Source organism: Melozone crissalis, unplaced genomic scaffold, assembly GCF_028551555.1.
Source record: "Melozone crissalis strain CALT ecotype California unplaced genomic scaffold, PUWL_Pcris_2 ptg000156l_1, whole genome shotgun sequence".
Taxonomy (NCBI): domain Eukaryota; kingdom Metazoa; phylum Chordata; class Aves; order Passeriformes; family Passerellidae; genus Melozone; species Melozone crissalis.
In genome coordinates, this window is record NW_026535927.1 from 423,823 (window position 1) to 440,995 (window position 17,173).

The 17,173-nt window shown below is 48.8% G+C and overlaps 1 protein-coding gene across 1 annotated transcript in view; it reads right to left on the reverse strand.

Moving 5' to 3' along the window:
• Positions 1-8,723: 8,723 nt before the first annotated feature.
• LOC128948758 (mastermind-like protein 3) overlaps positions 8,724-17,173 on the reverse strand; it is a 29,020-nt gene continuing 20,570 nt past the window's right edge. Inside the window, exons 3-9 of the mRNA XM_054293520.1 lie at positions 12,582-12,626; positions 12,417-12,449; positions 11,190-11,336; positions 10,729-10,783; positions 9,822-10,010; positions 9,620-9,697; positions 8,724-8,929 (exon numbers count right to left, since the gene is read on the reverse strand). Of these exons, the coding sequence (XP_054149495.1) occupies positions 8,724-8,929; positions 9,620-9,697; positions 9,822-10,010; positions 10,729-10,783; positions 11,190-11,336; positions 12,417-12,449; positions 12,582-12,626 (753 nt within the window). The remainder of the gene's footprint in view (positions 8,930-9,619; positions 9,698-9,821; positions 10,011-10,728; positions 10,784-11,189; positions 11,337-12,416; positions 12,450-12,581; positions 12,627-17,173) is intronic.

A 17,173-nucleotide genomic window follows, 5' to 3' on the forward strand; every position in this document is an offset into this window, starting at 1 on the left:
GTGGGAAAAGGGGTTTATCCCATTTTTTTGCAAGCTGGCTGAGATCTGCTCCATGCCATTCTCCATCCTTGTGCCCAGAGGACTTGCATATGGTAAAAAAAAAATATGGGAAAAAGGGAAAAAAAACTAAAATAAAAGGGAAAAAATGAAGAAAAAAGGAAAAAAAAATGAAGAAAAAAAAGGGAAAAAATGAGAAAAATGATAAAAAACTACAAAAAAAGCTCAAATCCCTCTTTTGTACAGAGATATATTTTTATTAATTAAAAGTTTGTACAGCTAAAAAATAAATTAAAAAAACAAAATGTAATTTTTTTTTCATTATCGTAGGGAAAAAAGAACAAAAAAAGTAGTGAGAAAAAAATCAGCTTTTTTTTTGTAAATGTAATAAAGTGTATAAATGGTTTCCATAAAAGTGTACATATGGAATCTCTCCATGCCCCTGGCTTGTCTGCAGAATTCCCAGTTAATTTATCTGTCTCTGTATATGAGGCTTTTCCGTGTGTTCCCAGCGTTCCCTGCGGAATTTCAAAGCTATTTTCGATTTTGGACTTCCAAATAATAAAAAATCTCGATTTTTGCATTGCTTTTTCTTACAGCCCCCTGGTGCTTTTTTTTCCTTTTCTTTCTTTTGGGGTTTTTTGTTTTGTTTTTTTGGGTGGTTTTTCTTTTTTGTGTGTGTGTGGGTTTTTTGGTTTGGTTTGGTTTTTTGTTTTTTGGGTTTTTTTGTTTTGTTTGGTTTGGTTTGGTTTTTTGTGGGGTTTTTTGGGGTGTTTTTTTTGGGTTTTGGTGGGGTTTTTGTGGAGTTTTTTTTTTTGAGCGTTTTTTTGGGATTTTGGTTGGGTTTTTTTGAGGTATGTGTGAATTCCAAAAGTTTTATCCCGGGATTTTCAGGATGTGCACACACCATTCATGCAAGGATGGAGTTTCCCGACTTTTCCAGCACATCACGATTTCAGGAAAGGGGAAAATCCGAGCAGATTGGGTGAATTTGGATGAATGGATTTGGCTTTTCCAGCGGGATTTTATCAGCGATATCCCAGGGGAAAGGAGAACGGGACCCTTCCCCCTTCCCAACCCCCGCATTCCTTTTCAAGGAGCCCCAATTTGCCTTAATGAGGTTTTAATTAACGCCTCCTCTCTCTCCGTGCCTGGTGATTGGCAGGAATTAAGTCGGGATCGAGGAAATTTGGGATGAAAAAGGCCCTGGAGGATCTTTGATGTCCCGCGGCTGCTCCCGTGTGGATTTGATGCTCCCTTGCTTTTTATTTGGCTTTTCAGACGCTTCATCCTTGGATTTATCCTTGGATTTGTCCCCTCCTTGGCTCGGTTTATCCAAAACAAGGGTCAAGGAGGGAGCTGAGCTTTTTTGGGATGGGGTTCCTTGGGATTTTGGGGCAGCAGAAAGGATCCTGCTGGATTTCCATGGATTCACGGGAAGGGAAGGGGATCCAAATGCTTTTGGAGCTTCCCAGAGGAGCTGGGGCTGCCCCATTCCGGGAGTGTTCAAGCTTGGAGCAGCCTGGGATGCTGGGAGCTGTCCATGGCCATGGAATTTTGGTGGAATTGGATCATCCTTAAGGTTCCTTCCAACCCAAACCATTCCAGGATTATTCTTCCTTCCAATTCCCAAAATTTCCCTCTGTATTTGGGGTATTCTTCCTTCTTCCAATTCCCAAAGCTTCCCTCAGTGTTTGGGGTTTAATCCCCAACCCAGGCTCAGCTTTTTTGGGGGCGTTCTTCAGGAGAAAATTCCTCATTTCCCAAGCTTTTCTTTTGCCACCAAGTTCCAGCCCTGGAATCTCCTCCAAAACTGGGATTTGGTGATTTCCAAAGCTTTCCCAACCCCTCTGGAAGGAAAGATCCCAAAAATCTCCCGGATCTTCCAGTGGCTGCTGATTGAGGGAGAGACCAGCAGGGAAAATGGGAGACCTGGAGCTGCCACTGGGAATCTTTTGGGGGAAAAAACAGGGAGAGACCAGCAGAGAAACTGGAAGGAGCTGGAGCTGCCACTTGGGAATATTTTGGGGAGAAAAACCAGGGAAAGACCAGCAAAACCTCCACCAGGAAAAAAAATTCCATGGAGAAAGCAGCAGGACAGGAGCTGGAGCATCCCCTGGGCATTTTTTGGGGGGAATAAAAGTGGGAGAGCTGGAAGGAGCTGGAGCATCCACTGGGAATCTTCTGGGGGGAAAAAACACGAAAGGAACATCAGGGAAATTGAGGATTTCTTCAGGAATATCCCATGGGATTCCTCAGCAGGATCCTTGCCCTGATGGCAGGAGTTGTCTCATTAAAAAAAAAAAAAATCCAGGAGATATTTTTAATTAGGATTTTCTTCTTTGAAAATGAATCCCAATTCCTTCCATCTGCCAGCCTGGAATATTCCAAGCTCCAGTAAAAACAAGTGGGAAACTCCCCATGAGGAGAGTGGAAGTGCAGGAGGGATGGAAAAGATGAAATCATTGCCTTCTCCCACGTGGGATTTATAAAATAAACTATAAATTATATATCTCTTTAATTAAATGTCACTTGAAAGATCACTTTAACTCAGCCTGAGGATGGAGGGATAAAGGGGTGTTAGGGATAATAATAATAATTCTAAATCCAGGAATTATTGCTCCATTTGCCCTTTCCAGCGGCAATTCCAGCTGATTGTGGAACAAATCCTTGGGAAGCCTTGGGAATTCTTGGCCTCTCTCCCATTAAAGGGTGATTAAATTCAGATAAAATCCCCTTCCAAACTGGAAGGGCGTGGTTGGATCTTCCCAAGGGAATTCAGGACACAAGAGGTTAAAAGGGAGATGGCACAGAGGGGAGTTCTGTGCTCCTTTTCCCTTTATTCCCCTTTTTTTACCCCTTTTTTTCCTCTTTTTCCCCCCTTTTTTTTCTCCTTTTTTTCCCTTACCCCCTCCCCTTTTCCCCCTTTTTTTTCCTCCTTTTTCTCCCTTTTTTTCCCCAATTTTTTCCCTTTTCCTTCGCAATTCCCCGGTTTTTCAGCAGGGAGAACACGGCTCATCAGCAGAACCGAGCCACTGGGATTGTAACTATTGATTTTCCCTGTTTTCACCACTTCTCAGTGCCTGGAAAACATCATTGGAGCCAGCACTGGGCACTTTGGGACAGCTTTGGGATTGCAGGCGCTGTCCTGGAGCGTTCCTTTGGAAATCTGCCAGGAAATCTGGCAAAAAATGGGAAAAATTGTTTAAAATCTGTGTTTAGGCACAAAAAAAGAGCTCAGGGTGAGGCTGATGGAGCTGCTTGAACCTGGAGTAGCTTTGCCCTGGATGTGGGATCAGATGGGAGGAGCTGCCACAATCAGCAAAATTCCCAATTCTTTTTGGGAATTCACACTCTGGAAGGCCAAACCGCTTGGAATTGGACACAAATCCATGGATGAACTGCACCACTCCCACCTGCCAGGAGCTGGAGCACCTGGATGCGGCCCCTTGATCCCAGCTCTGAACTTCCCGGCATCCATGGCAGGATGGTCCTTACGGTCCCTTCCATCCCAAACCCCAATTCTTCTTGGGAATTCACACCCTGGGCAGCCAAACCGCTTGGAATTGGACACAAATCCATGGATTAACTGCACCATTCCCACCTGTCAGGAGCTGGAGCACCTGGATGCAGCCCCTTGATCCCAGCTCTGAATTTCCCAATCTTGCTGGAAGCAGCTCCTGCTGCTGGCACTGCCACGCCAGAAGGTTCTGGCTCCAAAAATCCATTCCCTGCTGGATTTGGGATTTTTTTTCCCTCCATTTTCTCGTTGGTGCTGCCATTCCTTCTGCTGGGAATGGAGAGATTTCAAGCAGGAGCAGCTTCATCCCAAACCAGCAGCTCATTCCTCACAGGAATGTCATGATCCCGTGATGGATGAAGGATTCCCAAGCACAACTTGGGAAGTGTCCAAGGCCAGGATGGAAAAACCATGGCAGGATGGTCCTTAAGGTCCCTTCCATCCCAAACCCCTCTGGAATTCTCTGCTGCTCTCAAGGAATGGTTTTAGGGCAGGACGATGCTGCCAAGCTGGGCTGGGCTGGGCTGAGCTCCTTTGGAAAAACCCTTGGAAAACAGATGGGAACAAAATGGTGTTGGCAGCAGAGAGAGGTTTAAGGATATCACATCCCAAATTTTGGCAGCCCGGGGAGGTGACCGGAGCAGGGACAGCTGCCAGGATTTGAGGGCAAGGCAGGGAAAATCACAACAGGAATCTTGGGAATTGGGATTTTGGGAATTGGGGTTTTGGGAATTGGGGTTTTGGGAATTCTTCAGAAGTGCTGGGGCAGAACCCCAACCCCCATCCTCTGCCAAGGCCTGGGGGTTAATTAATGCCACAACAAACCCTCATTAAGAGGCTTAATTAATATTATTTCATTTTCAGAGAGGAGGCAGCTGTTCCCTGCTTCCCATAGAGGGAGGGTTGTGCAGGAATTGTCCTGCAGGGATACCTGGGATGGGATCTGGGGTCAGGTTTGGGTGCAGAGGGAGGGGATCCAACATTCCAGCCACGTCCCCAAGGATTTTCCAAGCCCTCATCCCATCAGCAGCATCCCTGTCAGTGGGCTCCATGGAAGGATGGATGTGGGAAGGTTGGATTTGATGATTCTGGAGATCTTTTCCTACCATCACAATTCCATGGTGCTTTCCATCCCTGCTTTCTGCCTGGGTGCCACCCCTGTGTGTGACACCTCTGTCCCCTCCTGTCACTGCCGGGCCAATCCTGCTCTTCCCCACCTTTAATTTGGGCTCTCAGGATTTTCCAGCCTCATTCCCGCAGCCAATTCCATGGAAATGGATGGAAGTGAATTCCCTGTGACTCCTCGTTCCCTCCTCTCACCCTGCACGAATCTTGGAGCTATTTTGGGCAGAGCATCCAAAATTTGCCCTTTTTTCTTGGAGAAGCTTCCTGAACTTTGGGCATCCTCCTTGTGGACCTGGGAGCACCTTCCTGGTGTTTTGATGGAGTTTGGGATTAATTTATCCCAGATCCTACAACATTCCAGCAGAACAAAACACTTTAAAAACAAAACCCTTTCTTTAGGAGGCAAAAAAATTAAACCCATCAAACAATAATCTAAGAATAAAAATCAGGAATTTTATGGCACCCTCAATAACGAACTCTGTCCTCAGAAGCTCATTTACGTATTTAAGCCCTTGTTTAATATTCTAATTAGCAGTTAATCAGCTATCGAGAGAGAACAAACGGTGATTAGCTCATCTTCACCTCCTCCAGGTGATTTGGGCTCATCAGCTTCGCGAAACTTTCCTGATATTCCTGAATTATTCATGGCCACGGGAATGTCCCGGGGTGGGATTTCAGGTGCATAACCGAGGGGGACATGGTGCCTTTTGGGGAAAAGGATGCTTTGGATGGGATTTGGGGGAAAAATTCCTCGCTGGGAGGGTGGGAAGGGGCTGGGATGGATATTTCAGGGGAGCTGTGGTTGCCACATTCCTGGAAGTGTCCAAGGCCAGGTTGGAACAACTTGGGATAGTGGGAGGTGTCCCTGCCCATTTAATTTAATTATTCCAGGCTATCATTTATCCCAATTCTTCCTCTTTTCCCATAGCTTTCCAAGGAGCTGGGAAACAAAAGAAAGCTCCTGCTGGAGGTCTGGAGGAGGAACTGGTGCAATCCCAAATGATCCTCAATTCCCTTTCCCTTCTTCTCTTTTTCCTTTCCCATCCCACCAAAGACGGGCAGGACGCTGCTCTCCTCCTCCTCTATTCCCAGGGAGCAGATTCTCAAAACTCTTGGAATTAATTTGGAAAGATTCCACCTGGTTTTGCCTGGAAAAGAAGCCCTGCCTGGCCAGGCTTTGGATCTTGAGGTTTGGCTGTCTGGGAGCAGGGATCAGCTGAGGTGACAAGGACTGGGCTGGCTCCCAGGAGAATCCATGAGGCACGAGCAGGTGGGAGAGAGAGAGGCAGGAGCTCCAGACAGCTGCTTCCCGGAATTTTAATTAATTCCCGAGCTTTTTAGCCTTCCCAGACGCCGGCTTTGCCAGGCTCCGGATTCCTGCCGCCTGCCAGGATGGATCAGGAAGGTCAGAGCTGCTCCTTGCCAAGCAGAGCTCCCTCACTGCTGCCCTCAGCGATTTCGGGGAAGCTCTGCTGCCTCTGGAAGGTGCAGGATCAGCTGGAGCAGCGTCCCTGGATGTGCTGGAGCTCACCCATCCCATCCCAGGCTGTGCTGTGTGGGACTGAGGAGCTCCCAAGGATTCCTGGAAACTCCTGGATGCCCAGGATGCTCCACAGGCACAGCAGAGCTTTTCCTGCTCTGTCCTGGGAAGTGGCTTTTCCCTGCTCAGCCCTGATCCCACCTGGAAGTCGCTTTTTCCTGCTCCAGGACCAAAACCCAGCCCCTGATCCTACCTGGAAGTGGCTTTTCCCTGTTCCAGGACCAAAACTCAGCCCTGTTCCCACCTGGAAGTGTCTTTTCCCTGCTCAGGCCCTGATCCCTCCTGAAGTGGTTTTTTCCCTGCTCCGGGACCAAAACCCAGCCCGAATCCCACCTGGAAGTGGCTTTTCCCTGTTCCAAGACAAAAATTCAGCCCGTGATCCTTCCTGGAAGTGACTTTTCCCAGTCCCAGGACCAAAACTTGGCCCTGATCCCTCCTTAAGTGGCTTTTTCCTGCTCCAGGAACCGAATTCAGCCCTGATCCCACTGGAAGTTGCTCTTCCCTGCTCCAGGACCCAAATTCAGCCCCTGATCCCACCTGGAAGTGACTTTTCCCTGCTCCAGGACCAAAACCCAGCCCCTGATCCTTCCTGGAAGTGGCTTTTTCCTGCTCCAGAACATAAACTCAGCCCTGATCCCACCTGGAAGTGGTTTTCCCTGCTCCAGGACCAAAATCCAGCTCCCAGCCCCTTCCATCCCTTCCATGTCCGTCCCAAAAGCGGGAAGGGGTCAAAGGAAGGGAATTCCCCCTTTTCCCCCCTCAGCCCGGTGCCGGGGGATGCTCCAGCCCCTTCCTGAAGGAAATCCGCGTTTTTCGGGAATATCCCAGGCTGGAAGAGCCAATTCCACGGGTTGGCAGCTCCCTCTCGTGGGGAGAAAAGGCAGGAAGAGCTGGGATGTGGCCCAGATGTGTGGCACAGCTGGAGCGGGATTTCTCAGAGGGGTCGGAAAATGGGAATTTTTTTCCAATGGGAATAAAGACACTTTATAGAACTTTTGAGACTTTAAACTTAGGGCTGTCTAATTAGACAGAGACTAAAAAGCCTAACCTAAATAATTCACTAGATAAAGAAGAGAACAAAGAAAAAAATTGCTTTTATGGAGTGTTTTAGTAAGACTAAAAACCTCTTACCCCAACTCAGTTTTTCTCTGAAAAAGCTTTGTTATTTTACCTTTTATTTAAACTTTTCTGTTTCCAATACTACCTCAGAAGCCATCCTGTTATTTTATGTCAACTTCTACCCTCAAAATTTTGCACCGCACCACGGCCTTGCTTAAATCCAAAGAAATCCACAAATCATTCCACTTATTAAGAATCCAGCTCGGTTTTATTGTCCATTTTTCCAAAAGTTAGTGTTATCCTCATCACAATTATAAAATATCCCTATTTTACAAAGATTTACAGCTCTGGGAGTGACCAAGTTGGAGCTGGGAATTCTCTTAAATAATCAAACCATGATTTTGGTTTTGGGGGTGGGGCTTGAAAAATTCCAATTTAAAAAAGAAAAGGGAAGGCTAAAAAGGGAATTTTTATCAGCTCCTTCAAACATCACAGGGAATTATAAAATTTATTCCTTTTTTTTTTTTGGCGGTGGGGGGAAAGGCTGCAGGGAGCAGATTTGAAACCCCATGGATGGAAACAGGATTAGAGGCCCTGATTCTGGTTCACATAAAGATCTCTTTACAGATTCTGGCAGCACAGAGGAACCCTAAAGTATATTTAAGTAAAATGTATGCTGCCAAAACTCTGTAAAAAAAAAAAAAAAAAAACAGGTCCCAAAATTAACATTTTAGGGCCGTGTTTTCCCTGCGTCCACCCTCACCACAGGAACCAGGAAAGCGCGGCCGCTTCTCCTGGGAAAGCGCGGAAGCTTCTCTCCATGAACTAAAATTTATGCCCACTCTAAGATTTTTTTTATGCTGCCAGACCTCTGTAAAAGAAAATTAGGTCCCAAATTTGGGGTTATTCCCAAAATTAACATTTTAGGGCTGTGTTTTCCCTCTGTCCACCCTCACGCCAGAACCGGGAATGCGAGGCCACTTCTCGCAGTGTTCTGGTCACTTTTGGAAGGGATTTTCATGAGGGAATTACTCAGAATGAGGGGCAGCACAGAGGAACCCTAAAGTATAGTTAAATAGAATTTATGCTGCCAGAACTGAGTAAAACAAATCAAGTCCCAAAATTAACAGTTTAAGACTGTGTTTTCTCTGCTGTCCACCCTCATACCAGAACCGGGAAAGTGCGGCAGCTTCTCCTTGTGGGATTGCAGTGTTGTGGTCACTTTGGGAAGGGATTTTCCTTAGGAAATTGCTCAGAACGGAGCAACCCTAAAGCGTATTTAAATAAAATTTATACCCACTCTAAGATTTTTTTATGCTGCCAGAACTGTGTAAAAGAAAATCAGGTCCCAAAATTAACAATTTAAGGCTGCGTTTTCCCCCGCCTCCACCCTCACACCAGAAGCGGGAAAGCGCGGAAACTTCTCCCTGTGGGAGTGCAGTGTTGTGGTCACTTTGGGAAGGGATTTTCACGGGGAATCGCTCAGAACGAGGGGCCCTTGACGCTGCCCGGCTCCGGGAGGCGGGCGGCCGCGTAGGCCGAGGCTGCCAGGCAGGCGGCGGGCTCGCAGAAGCCGGGCAGGCCCGCGGGCCCCGGCAGCCCCGGCCGGCCCGCCTCGCCCGGGGAGCCCGGCAGGCCCCGCTCGCCCGCCTTGCCGTCCACAGCGTGGCCGGGGATGCCCGGGAGACCTGGAAAGGCAACGGGGTGGGATGGGTGGGGTGCTGAGAATCAAGCTGAGAGATGGGTTTTATCTGAGAAATAGGGGTTTTCCCCTCAGAAATAGGAGTTTTTCCCTCAGAAATAATAGGGATTTTCCTCTGAGAAATAATAGGGATTTTTTTTTCCCTCAGAATCATGGATTTCCCCTCAGAAATAATAGGGATTTTTTTTTTTTCCTGAGAAATAATAGGGATTTTTCCCTCAGAAATAGGGTTTTTCCCTCAGATATAGGGATTTTCCCCTGGAAAATAGAGATTTTTCTCCTCAGAAATAATAGGGATTTTTCTCAGAAATAGGGATGAATTGAGGTTTTGTGGGATGAGCTTGTGCAGGTTTTATGGGATGAACTTGGGCCCATTTTGTGGGAGGATCCCAGGCAGGTTTTATGGAATAAACTTGAGCAGATTTACAGGATGAGCCTAGGCAGTTTTTGTGGGATGAACCTGTGTAAATTTTGTGGGATAAACCTGAGAAGGTTTTGCGGGATGAACCTGGGCAATTTTTGTGGAATAAACCTGAGCGGATTTACAGGATGAGCCTGGGCTGGTTTTGTGGGATGAACCTGTGCAGGTTTTGTGGGATGGATCAGAAGGTCCCCGGCCACCGCTGGGCTCATCACCCCAAGGTGACAAAGGCCACCTGGGGACACCTGGTCTCACCTGGGATCCCTGGAGGACCTGGCATTCCCGGGTGGCCACGGCCAACCTCTCCCCGCTCGCCCTTCTCTCCTCTCTTCCCTGTGGGTACAAAAAGGAGGGAAGGACTCCATGGCAACCCTGGATGGGTGATCAGGGATGGGGACAAACATGGCAGTGCCACCCCAGGAGGGTTTGCACCTGGCACCATGTCACCACCACCCACCTTTGGGTCCGACATTGCCGATCTGCCCGGCAGCTCCCAGGATTCCGGGGACACCTCGGGGTCCCATGGGGCCGTGGGGTCCCTGATCACCGGGTGGCCCTGGGGGGCCGGGGGGACCGAGAGGTCCCATGGCCCCGACCCCACCCAGGGCAGCTCTCTTGGCGCTCACGGCCACCTCTGCCAGCTGCTCTGTGGGGCAGAGAGGGGCCGGGATGGGATCCACGGGGTGGGATCCATGGGGTGGGAACCATGAGATCCACAGGATGGGATCCATGGGAAGGGATCCATGGGGTGGGATCCATGGGGTGGGAACCATGGGATTCATGGGGTGGGATTCATGGAATCCATGGGATGGGATTCATGGGATGGGATCCACAGGATGGGAACCATGGGGTAGGATCCACAGGATCCATGGGATGGGATCCACTGGGTGGGATCCATGGAGTGGGAACCATGGGATGGGATCCATAGGAAGAGATCCATGGGATGGGATCCATGGGGTGGGATCCATGGGATGGGAACCATGGAATCCATGGCATGGGATCCATAGGATGAGATCCATGGGGAGGGGATTCCACCGGATCCATGGGGTGGTGTCCCTGGGATGGGATCCATAGGAAGAGATCCATGGGACAGGACCCATGGGATTCATGGGATCCATGGGATGGGATCCATAGGGTGAGATCCATGGGGAGGGGATTCCACAGGATCCATGGGGTGGGATCCATGGGATGGGATCCATAGGAAGAGATCCATGGGATGGGAACAATGGGATCCATAGGGTGGGATCTATAGGAAGAGATCCACATGGGATCCACGGGATGGGATCCACTGGATCCATGAGGTGGGATCCATGGGAAGAGATCCATGGGATCCGTGGGATCTGGTGGCCCCGCTCCGCCCTCACCTTGCAGCATCTTCAGCACCACGTCCACGATGTGCTGGTCCCCAGCGTCCCGGCCCTGCCAGGAAGGGAATTTCACTCCTTTTGTCCCCTCCCAGAGCCCTTCCCAGCCCAAATCCCAATCTCCATCCCCTCCCTGCATCCCAGGTCACCTTCCCACCCTGCTCTTCCCTGTTCTGTCCCAGGGCAAGTGCTCAGCTTGCTCTGTGCTCATGGCATTAGAGTCCAAAATGAGGATTTTAGGGAAAAATCCCAACCCTTTAAATCCCTGCTGCTGGCTGGTTTATACAGGGACAGTTTTTGGATGCCATACACAGTGGGAAAGGCAGAATTCCTCCCCAGGAAAGCAGGATCCCAGCTCCTGAGTGGAACAGCAGCGTGTTCCCCGAGGAGCTGGGTGGGAAGCAGAGGCAATTCCTGCCGAGCAGGGAGGATGAGGAGGTTTGTAGGATCAGGGTACTCACGGCTGTGCCCCTCGGGCCCGGCATTCCCGCCACTCCGCGCTCCCCCACCAGCCCCCGCGGGCCGGGCGGGCCGGGATAGCCCCGAATTCCCGGCGCTCCTGCATCCCCCGAGGGGCCGGGAAAGCTGAGCTCTCCCTGGATGCCTTGCTGAGGAGGGATGGAGAGAGAGGGGCATGAGGGGCTCAGGCTGTGCTGAGCATGGGGGCTGCACCCCGAGAGCCCAAAATGTCCCAAAAAACATGGGCAGGGCTGGGTCCCAAACCGGGCTGGGGGTGAACCCAGGCTGGATCCCAAAAACTGGGGCTGGATCCCAAAAATTGGGTCTGGGGCTGAACCCAGGGCTGAATCTCAAAAACTGGGGCTGGATCCCAAATGGGGCTGGAGCTGAATCCAGGGCTGAATCACAAAAATTGGGGCTGGGGCTGAATCCAGCATTGGATCCCAAAAACGGGCTGGATCCCAAAAATTGGGGCTGGATCCCAAAAATGTGGGCTGGATCCCAAATGGGGCTGGAGCTGAATCCAGGGCTGAATCACAAAAATTGGGGCTGGGGCTGAATCCAGCATTGGATCCCAAAAACGGGCTGGATCCCAAAATTGGGGCTGGATCCCAAAAATGTGGGCTGGATCCCAAATGGGGCTGGAGCTGAATCCAGGGCTGGATCCCAAAAACGGGCTGGATCCCAAAAACTGGGGCTGGATCCCAAATGGGCTGGAGCTGAATCCAGGGTTGGATCCCAAAAATTTGGGCTAGGGCTGAACCTAGGGCTGGATCTCAAAAATTGGGGCTGGGGCTGAATCCAGCATTGGATCCCAAAAATTGGGGCTGGATCCCAAAAATTGGGGCTGGATTCCATATGGGGCTGGAGCTGAATCAAGGCCTGGATCCCAGAAATTGGGGCTGGGGCTGAATCCAGGGTTGGATCCCAAAAATTGGGGCTGAACTTGAATCAAGGGCTGGATCCCAAAATGGGGCTGAGACTGAATCCAGCACTGGATCCCAAAACAGGGCTGAGCCTGAACCTGGTGCTGAGCCCAGAACCGAGCCTGAATCCAGGGTTTAACCCCAAGGAGGAGCTGAGCCTGAATCCAGGGCTGATCATGATCACTGGGCCCCATTTCCAGGGAAAATATTCCCCCAGCACCTCAGCAGGGAAGATCCAGCTCAGGATCCCACAAATCCACCCAAGTTTTGGGGTGTCCTCGGTCCCAAATCCCCATCACTCACCTGTCCCTTGGGTCCTGGCTCTCCTGACTCCCCCTGGGGACAGAGGACCCAGGAAAGGCAATGAGGACACAGCAGGGATTTAGGGTTGGGATTTAATGCCAGGCAGGATCCCCCAGTTTAGCAAGGGATCCCCCAGCATTCCAAGAATCTTCTGGAAGCACTCACCTTCTCTCCCTCGAGCACTGCCAGGCCGTGGACACGTGGATCTCCCTAAAGGAAAGGCAAGGAGAGACGGGAACATTCCCAAAGGAAACGTTCCCAAAGGGGGAATTCATGGAGAAAGTGTTCGGAGCCAGTGTTAAAGCCAGCTCTGTTAACCCCAGCTCTGTTAATCCCAGCTCTGTCAATCCCAGCTCTGTTAATCCCAGCTCTGTCAATCCCAACTGTCAATCCCAGCTCTGTCAATCCCAGCTCTGTTAATCCCAGCTCTGTCAATCCCAGCCCTGTCAATCCCAGCTCTGTTAATCCCAGCTCTGTTAATCCCAGTTCTGTTAATCCCAGCTCTGTCAATCCCAGCTCTGTCAATCCCAGCCGTGTTAATCCCAGCTCTGTCAATCCCAGCTGTGTTAATCCCAGCTTTGTTAATCCCAGCTCTGTTAATCCCAGCTCTGTCAATCCCAGCTCTGTTAATCCCAGCTCTGTCAATCCCAGCTCTGTCAATCCCAGCTCTGTTAATCCCAGCTCTGTCAATCCCAGCTCTGTTAAACCAGCTCTGTTAATCCCAGCTCTGTCAATCCCAGATCTTAATCCCAGCTCTGTTAATCCCAGCTCTGTTAATCCCAGCTCTGTCAATCCCAGCTGTGTTAATCCCAGCTCTATTAATCCCAGCTCTGTTAATCCCAGTTCTCCAAATCCCAGCTCTGTTAATCCCAGCTCTGTTGATCCCAGCTCTGTCAATCCCAGCTCTGTTAATCCCAGCTCTGTTAATCCCAGCTCTGTCAATCCCAACTGTCAATCCCAGCTCTGTTAATCCCAGCTCTGTTAATCCCAGCTCTGTCAATCCCAGCTCTGTTAATCCCAGCTCTGTCAATCCAAGCTCTGTCAATCCCAGCTCTGTTAATCCCAGCTCTGTCAATCCCAGATCTGTTAATCCCAGCTCTGTTAATCCCAGCTCTGTCAATCCCAGCTCTGTTAATCCCAGCTCTGTTAATCCCAGCTCTGTCAATCCCAGCTCTGTTAATCCCAGCTCTGTCAATCCCAGCTCTGTCAATCCCAGCTCTGTTAATCCCAGCTGTGTTAATCCCAGCTCTGTCAATCCCAGCTCTGTTAATCCCAGCTCTGTTAAACCAGCTCTGTTAATCCCAGCTCTGTCAATCCCAGCTCTGTTAATCCCAGCTCTGTTAATCCCACTTCTCCAAATCCCAGCTCTGTTAATCCCAGCTCTGTTAATCCCAGCTCTGTTAATCCCAGCCCTGTCAATCCCAGCTCTGTCAATCCCAGCTCTGTTAATCCCAGCTCTGTCAATCCCAGCTCTGTCAATCCCAGATCTGTTAATCCCAGCTTTATAAATCCCAGCTCTGTTAAGCCCAGCTCTGCCAATCCCAAAGGAAATGGTGAAGTTTCTTATAGCATTTTTGTTACTCTCATGCAAGGGAGATGAAAAGACCATCACAGAACAGCCAACCCTGAACTTTTTAAAAATCAGGAATCAAATCCCCAAAATGATAGAATATCCTGAGTTGGAAGGGACACACAAGGATCATAGAGTCCAACTGCAGACCCTGCACAGGATATCCCAGGACTCACACCCTGTGCCTGGGAGCACACTCCATGGACTCTGTAGCAAATCATGTAACACACTGACTTTTAGCTATTTCAAGTGAATATAGGATTCATATGTGCATTTTTCCTCCAAAGAATGAAGTTGTGGAGGGCACAGCAAGACGCATTTTGTTCTGTGCTAGCAGTCTGTAAGTGGTGAGGAAAACCTTTGCTTTCTGATATTACAGAGAGAGGCATGAAAAGAGAGCAGGCTGCTGGTGCCTCCACACATGAGGTGCCCCTGAGTGAGTGCAGAGATCTATGCTCTGATTACAGACAGCACTGAAGGATGTCACAACTGCCAGAGAGCCCCACGCCTGCAGGCAAGCAGGGATTTCCCTCTGCCTCTAGGACTCATGTCTTCAAATGGATAGTCCAAACGGGAGTCCAAAAATGGGCAACACACTGAAACTTTCTTCCACAAAGGGGAAGGCATCTGTTCCGATGGCTTGACTGAGTCTGAACCACAGGTCACCTCCTGTGTGCAGTGCACAGGGAAGCCAGATTTCCCAGAGGATGCAGTTCCACATGGGTGATTGGCATATGTGGTGCTACTGACAGGCAGCCTGAAAATTTGGCATTTTTTCCACGTTTTAATTCCTCAAGCTTTAGCACTGTGGGATTCATACTTCAGAAGCCATGATTCTTGGCATATAATTTGCAGAGGGGCCCTGCACCTTTCCTTTCCTTCTCCCTTTCTCTTCTGGATTTTTATACAGGATTTTAATTCTTTTCCTTCCCTTCCCCTCCCACCCCCAGCTGCTTTAAGTTGATACAGGAGAAAGTAGAGGTCACAGGAAGAGTGAAGACACATAATCTAATTTTCATTTTGCCCATTAATCATGCATGATTCCAGCCAGCCATTTAACAAGGTGGAACTCTAAAGTGATCACTCTCCAGAGTGATGGGGGAAAATTCACTCTAATTCCCATTGCTGCTCCCCACTCCTGTTCGTGCTGCACAGAACCGCCTCTCCCTCTTACAGAGAAAAATGGATCTACATGTCCCAAAAAATGTATGCTGTCCTGGAAGCCTTCTCAAGAGCTTTTTACTATATTTAAAAGTGTCAAGCTGAAGCTGTTGGTGCTTCATTTGTGGGTGGCTGGATTTTGTGGAGGTGTGGCTCAAAGAAAATCAAATAGGAAGCTTTCTATTTTAGTACATTTTGCTATGGAGTGGTAACTATTGTTACACGTTATTCTAGCTCACAAATCAGAGAGCCTGGAAGCAGTTCTGTGTCTGCACCCCTTATATGCTCTCTGCTGTTTCTCAGACTCCCAGCTAGTCAGGATCAAACCTCCTAAAGTGAGACAATTCTGGAAATTACAGAGATGTGCATTAGGGATGTATCGGGCCCTGCACGTGCACAGGTGAGGCAGGAAAAGGAAAAGGCACCTCCTTTCCCTCCTTTCTCTGCTGGAGTTTGATGAGTACTGCAACATTTGCCATCTTGCAAGATGGGTGAACTCTGGACATCCCAGCTACTCCACAGTCAAGGAAGCTTCTGTATTTCACAAGGTTTCTGTGCCAGCTGTGAATGCCCCAGTCTCTTTCCACTCACTGTGATTTTGTCAGAGAAAGAGAGCTTATCCTGAACTTTGAGGTAAGAGGCCCAAGGACACTCCCTCGGAGGGGAAAAAATGGGTTTTCCATACCAAAGAGGTGATAAGCCTGGGAAGTGTTATCTCCCTCAGAGGCCACTCAAGGGCATCATTCAAGAGAAAGTGAGAATCAGCAGTACATTCCTTTGCCCTTTCAAGGTCTCAGAGAAACACTGGGATGTTTAAAGGAAGAGGAGTGCAAGTACACAGAAGCAGGATAAGATCTGAGTATGTCCAAGGCTGAGTTGCTGACAAGCCCTGTTTTGGGGGGACCCTGAGCAGTTCAGTCTGCAATGGAAAAGGCATTTGCCAAGACAGCATTGCCACTCTGGAGTCTTCTGCTCTACTCTAGTGACAAAGAGGTGCTCATTGGCTCTAGGAAAAACCTGTGTCCTGCAGCTGGCTGTCCATCTCTCTCCAAAAAACTGCAGCCCTGTGTCTAGGAGGTTTCTCTAATAAGATCAGTGACTCAAGTAAAGAGGCTGTGATTCCTAAGCCAAATTGTTAAGTCCCCAGAACTACAGGGATTTCCCAAAATGCCAATGCTATATCATCCCTGACAGGCTATGGAGAGGTGTCATGGGGACCAAAAGCCCCTTTAGGGCCACTCTGATAGAAAAAGGGCGACAAAGAGGTGAAATGGAAGATTTATTACATTTTGTTTCCCAGTTCTTAAGGGCTAACAGCTAATGCCTGTGAAAGCAGGAACATGGTAAGGGTAGCAGGGATTATATTTATCTGTCAGTGTTTCTAATCAAATGTACCAACTGTGGAAGACGTTTGGGCATTCTTGTCTAGTGAAACCAAAATGATAAAGATACAGAGAGAAATTTTAAAAGAAGAAATGAGAATTAGAGACTCAATCACATAACTGCACTCAGTTTCTGTGGGATTTGGGAGCATCGCTGCCTTTGTGAAAACTTCCCTTTGCATGTGAAGAACACAGCTGGGTGAACTGAAACACTGCACCTGCTGTCAAGAGGATGGAACAAGAACAGGCAGACCGGCTCGGTGCTCATGATTCTACTAACTCAAGTTTTAGTACTCCAAAATAGAATTACCATGAAGTTCAGGAGCAATTATGTGTAACAATTAAAAGAATTTTCATAATACCATTATTGAGCAAGCCCTCTGTATTACAAGCAACTTTATTAGCTGTTGAGCCAAGCCATATTTCACAAGCCAAAACCCTGATCAGGCCACATTTGCCAGGTGAGTATTATGTTGTGTTTCCTTTTCAGGGGCTTGATCTGAGAGCAGCAGCACAGAGCTGAAATTTTGTTTGCTTGGTTTGATTTTTCCTAAGTATGTTTTCAGTTTTTACTGAAATTGTACATTGCAAGCAACTCCTGGATACACAACCCCACCTCTCCTAAGAGACTTTTCTACTTTGGC